At 27.5% G+C, this 5,994-nt stretch overlaps 2 protein-coding genes across 2 annotated transcripts; one reads left to right on the top strand and one right to left on the bottom strand.

The window, feature by feature from the left end:
- The first annotated feature begins 411 nt into the window (after positions 1 to 411).
- Positions 412 to 2,554, top strand: LOC132944775 (zinc finger MYM-type protein 1-like). The gene is made up of 8 exons (XM_061014264.1): positions 412 to 528; positions 597 to 764; positions 1,038 to 1,223; positions 1,335 to 1,611; positions 1,719 to 1,914; positions 2,000 to 2,109; positions 2,173 to 2,321; positions 2,444 to 2,554. Exons 1-8 carry the CDS (start codon positions 412 to 414, stop codon positions 2,552 to 2,554), a joined length of 1,314 nt encoding a protein of 437 aa, XP_060870247.1.
- Positions 2,555 to 3,537: 983 nt separating this feature from the next.
- LOC132944768 (piggyBac transposable element-derived protein 3-like) lies at positions 3,538 to 5,691 on the bottom strand. The gene is made up of 2 exons (XM_061014254.1): positions 4,533 to 5,691; positions 3,538 to 4,349 (listed from the first exon to the last, which is right to left on the bottom strand). Exons 1-2 carry the CDS (start codon positions 5,689 to 5,691, stop codon positions 3,538 to 3,540), a joined length of 1,971 nt encoding a protein of 656 aa, XP_060870237.1.
- Positions 5,692 to 5,994: the final 303 nt, after the last annotated feature.

The following is a 5,994-nucleotide window of genomic DNA, read 5'->3' as shown; positions in this document are numbered from 1 at the left end:
GACAGACACAAAAAAAAAAAAATAAAAAAAAACACACATCATTGTAAAATCAATAATTCATTACTAATTACTATTATTAGACATTAGTTATAAGTTTATTGCTGTCTTGTCAGTTGTTATTACTTATTACTTATTGGCACATTTTCTCAACGTATCTAGTCTATACCATAGAAAATTATGTTATTATATGTTTGTACGGACTGTACGCACTATTGTCTATTTCTATTAGTATTCAGTCTTCAGTGGACAGTTGACAGTTTGTCTAGTTTGTCAGTATAACACTATACTTATAGTATTTATTTTAATATAACATTGTAACTATAATAGCCAGTGTCAGTGTTAATGTTATTTTTAAAAACGTTTGTTATAAACAAGTTACTTCATATTATAACATTAAAAACGATTTGAATCATGGATAAGAAATCAGTATTTAGCATTTTTAATATAAAAAAAAGTGTATCAAGTACTCCTACTGAAAAAGATATCAAAGAAAACAATGATGGTATTCTACAGTCATCGTCCAGAGTTGTAAGTACCTAGCATTCTTTAACATTTTTAATTTTTTTTATTTAAATTAACATTTCACATTTTGAAAGGTTGATTCATTTGGATCTGGAAGCGTTACAACGTTACTAGAAGAAAATGCAAATCTACTATCAAACTCACAGACCTGCACAGATCCACAAATTAATAGTTTTCAGTCAAATACCAGGGTAAATGATTTAGGTGATATCGATTCAGGTCCTGCTAAACCTATATTAGAAGTAAGTTTTACAATTTAATTATATACCTAGTTATTATAAGTTTGATGCTAAATTGTGCAGTACAATAATTAGATATTTTAGGCTGTATTTATTTGTATTTTTTATTTTATTTTAAAATATTAAAATAATAAATATAATAGTATATTACCTACCTATAAAATATACATTATAGTGTTTCTAATATATTTATATCTTCTAACATAGAATTTGTAGCACAAGTTTTAAAACTAATGATTATTAAATAATAATCAATAATTTTATTCTTCTGTATAGAAATACCCTCAGACACAATTTGGTTCACAAAAAAGAGGTTTTTCTCCTACAGTATATACTTGTTTTGATTGGATAGAGTATAGTGTGGTTGAGGACGCTATATTTTGCTATCCTTGTAGAATTTTCGGGTCTAGAACTGTAGCTAACATGGAATTTTCAACTAAAGGATTTAGAAATTGCAAAAAAGTAAGTGTTTAATGACTATTCTTAAACTATTTTGATACATATATACATATATATATGTTCATTTTTGTAGATTATTTATTTATATAAACATACTAAATATTAATTTTGTAGATTTTTGGCTCTAGAGGAATAGGATTGAAATATACTAAATCAAAGTTGGAGTTGCATTCTAGTTGTCAGTACCATTTGACTTGTATGACAAGGTGGCATGCACATATCCAATCTAAAACTACTGGTTCTGTTCATACATTAGTTACAAATGCACACCGTGATAAAATATTAGAAAATAGAGATTACATGCTAACATTAATTGATATCATATTATTTTTGGCACATCAAGGAGTAGCATTTAGAGGTCATATTGAAAATGAAACATCTTTGAATCAAGGTGAATTGGGCGATTTTAAAACCATATATTTTTTTTATTTATAAAAGTACCTAACTAATGTTAATTAATTACATACCTATTTATATTATTTATCATGTTTACTGTAGGTAACTTAAAAGAAGCATGCAAACTAATGGCAAAGTATAATCCAACTTTTGCTTTAAATTATGCTAAACCAACAAATCATACAAGTTGGTTAATACAAAATGAAATCATTGAGATATGCGCTAAACATGTAAGGAATACTATTGTTGAAGATATAATAAGTGCTGGAATGTATAGCGTTTCGTGTGATGAAGCTCGGTAATGTCTTAATATTATATTGTTTATTTACTTAACTAGTCTTAAGCTACATTTTGATAATTGTTTTATAAAAAAAAAATTCTAGATGCCACAAGGAAGAACAGTTAGCTGTGTGTGTTCGTTACCCAAAAAACCTTAAAGTAGAGGAACGATTTGTTGGATTTTTAGATGTATCTCAAAGTCAAAATGCTGACAGTTTAATTGGTGTTCTATTACAGTTTTTAAATTCTTTGAACTTGAACAAAATTAATATAATAGGTCAATCATATGACGGTGCTAGCGTGATGTCGGGTCATACTGGTGGAGTTCAGGCTAAGCTTAAAGAAATACGTCCTCAAGCTATTTATGTACACTGTATGGCACACAAATTAAACCTTGTGGTCATTGATATGTGTAAACATTTAAAGGTGAGATCAAATATATTTATAAATGTAACAAATGTATGCATATTTATTTCAGTTATGGAGTATTAAATTCTGTGCTTTAATAAAAATTATATGACATAAAGTATTTTAAAATTTAATTTTAGGACGCACGGAATTTATTTAATGGCTTGGAAGCGTTGTCTGTTCATTTTAGTCAACCTACGAAAAATAAAAAAATGACTGACATTCAAGAAAATCTAGGAGTTAACCCTTAACTTGGCAGAAACAAAAATATTGCAATAAAATTCCAAACTATCACTTTTTATAATAATTAAAACCCGTAAAGTTCATTTTTGACCTTATTTTTAAAAAAGTAACTTTAGTTTTTGAGATATTTTGAGTGGAAATGTATATCTTTAAAGATACATCACCTCAAAGAAGCTGTTTTCAATTTCGTGTCTTTTAAGATACACTACCTCGTAAACGATATTTTATTTTTGTATCTTAATGGATACCTCACTATGAATTCCTCATTTTGAATCTAGTATCCATTAGTGTACATCACTTGATTATGTCTATTCTAAGTTTTATTACTAAAAAAATACTAAGTAAAACTAGGTAGTAAAAAGTCAAAAAAATATTGTTTTTAATGCTTTTCAATTGGAAAAATGTAAAAAAAACTATAATAATTCATTACAGTTAATGAATATATTATTTTTTTATCTACTTGGTAAATAATGTACATATATAATATTGTATACAAACAAAAACAATTTTTTAAAATAAAACTAAAAAATAATTATAAAATCATACTGTTTTAACGTATATAAAAATTTAAAGTTATTATAATTTTGAAATTAGAAAAATCATATTTAAAATCTTTCAAAACAAAATTAATTAATTAATAAATATCAAGAAAACAACCGCATAAAAATATAATTGTATGTCACTCGTTACTATTTATGTTAAGTGTAGGAACAGTTTCTTTCATCATTAGGAACAATTTAAAAAAAAATTATAATAATACATAACAGTTAATGAATATATTATTTTATATACCTACTTAGTAAATAAAATAATGCACAAAAGATAACAATTCTCTCAAAATAAAACTAAAAAATAGTTAAACAACCATACTGTTTTAACGTATATACAAATTTAGAAATTAGAAAAATCATGTTTAAAATCTTTCAAAACAAAATTAATTAAATAATATATATAAAGAAAACAACAACATTAAAATATAATTGTATTGCACTTATTTCTGCTTATGATAAGTGTAGAAACAGTTTCTTTCGTCAAGAGTACAAAGTCTCACGTTACATTTAGTACAACTATAAACCGTCTGACCTTTGGGGCACAACATACATCGTCCTTTTTTAATTTTTTTGGGTAAATGGTCTTCGTTATCCAAGCGTACATCATCTGTAGGCCTTGACCTGGGTAATTTCTGAATTCGTGGATTAGTTAGCAATTCTTTTATTGGTCTGCCAGGTTTTCTTTGGTTAATAAGAGTTTTAGCTATTGCGGTTCTAAATTGTTTTAATGGCATATATTTAACGTTTAAATCATTATTTAACTCTTCAAATTCACGCCTATATAATAACCACGCATTGTTGACAGATATGTCCAATAACTGTGAAAATACAGCCAAATACCAACGATGAGATTTTAGACCAGTACGATATAAAGATACTAGCATATCAGCTAAATCAACACCACCCATCTTAGAGTTATACTCTTTAATTATTGTTGGACAATTAATAGGAATTTTAGCTTTCATATTTTTATCATAGCGACGAACTGAAGACGGTTGTTCATTTACAGGTACAAATGAACTTACCAGTGTTACACATTTGTTGTCTGCCCATTTTACAACAGAAATTTTTTTTTTATTATCACACCTCATTTCAAAACTTCCTCTTCCTTTTTTTAGTAAATCTTTGTCATTTATGATATCACATCCACGCAGTCTATTTTGTTGTATTGTTCCAAGGCTTAAAATTCCGAACTTTTTTCTTAAATACGTCACAAGTTCCAGTGATGTAAACCAATTGTCAAAGTAAACAGCTGTAAGTGGTTTATCCGAAATGGTTTTACAAAGTTGGAGAACAACTTTTTGTCCTAACCCAAAATATGTTTCTTCATATTCTGAGAATGATTCTGTTCTAAATGTTGTTTCACCCGCGTATGGAAAAAAATCATGCACAAAACCATCAATTCCAGCTCTTACAAAAAATTTAAAACCCCATTTTTTTGGTTTGATTTTTATATACTGTCTTCTGGAACCAGCTTTGGTCCCTTTATAAGTAATCATCATCTCATCTATTGAAAACTGTTTACTCTGTTCAATCGACAAACAATTTTTTCTTATACCTTCTAAAATTGGTCTTACTTTATAAAAACGGTCAGAAGTATCAACTGTTTCGTTATCAACAAAATGAATATATCGACGTAGCATTTGATAACGTTTTAGAGGCATGGTATCTGCAATTTGATTGTATCTTAAGTCGGCTGACCAATAATCAGTATAGGCTGGCATTGCTACGATTCCCATAAGTACTTCAATTCCAATATAGTGCTTTATTTCTTCTACTGTTGTTTCTAAAGACTTATCAAGTTTTTGGGAACTATATATGTTAGTGTGCTTTGATATGAGTTCTAAAATGTCATCTGTAAGAAACATTTTGAAATATTGGTAAGGAGTTGAAATATTTTGAGGTATAGAAGAATACCTAAACGGAGGTAAATCAACAGGAAATTTAAACTGTTTTGTCCATTTAAAAGTCATTTTTTTTCGTATCATTTTTTTGGTTTTGTTTCTAAGTGTGGATAATGGAGGAGGTTCAACAGATTCAACATATACTGAAGATACCGACATTGGTTCCACATAGGACATTTGAGCTAATCTACCCGATTTTCTTTGAACAATCAATAAGTCTGAATCAGAATGTAAATCAACTGATTGAAAATTATTTGGAGAAGAAAGATCTAATATATTTTCGACGATACTTAAATTAATCGGATTATCAATCATATTATTTCGTTCAACATTAGGCAAATCTAAAATAGAATTAGAAGTAGAAATAGAAACTTCAGCCAAAGTATCATTGTAACTTGTAGTTGGTAAATTTATATAATTGTTGATGTCCGTACCTAATTCATCAAACATGGGAAAATCATCGATATCGTAGAGATAGTTCTCTAGTTCAGAAGCACCACTTGGAGGACTTGAAGAGTGTGTACTGCTATCAGAATAGTCTAAAACAGTCACGGTGGGGGTATTTAATTTCTTTTTTAATGATAATTCAGTCTCATCTTCAGTTTCAGAATCTTCTGAATCCAATGGAGGAAGAACAGATTTCAAAAGCCGCAAACTTCGAGACGAAATAATTTTTTTATTTCTATACATAATTACCTAATAAAAATTAAATATTGATTTTATTATTTATTTATTCACGTGGCTTGTATAATGATAAGTAGAAATGTTAATACATAAAATAATAACATACTTTAGATAAATAATTTCGTAATAGTAAAACAGAAATACAAAAATAATAATTATTATTATAGGTACTATTAATTAATATTTAATACGTTATTTCAGAATCTAAAGTTCTGTATCTTTTTATATACAACAATAAGAATGAGGCAACTAAGCATTGTATCTTATTGGATACAAAGTTATAGATGAGGCAGCTGAGCATTGTATCTT

Source organism: Metopolophium dirhodum, chromosome 1 (genome assembly GCF_019925205.1).
Source record: "Metopolophium dirhodum isolate CAU chromosome 1, ASM1992520v1, whole genome shotgun sequence".
NCBI classification, from domain to species: domain Eukaryota; kingdom Metazoa; phylum Arthropoda; class Insecta; order Hemiptera; family Aphididae; genus Metopolophium; species Metopolophium dirhodum.
Note: the sequence above shows the minus strand (reverse complement) of the source record. Positions and strands in the feature narration are given on the sequence as shown.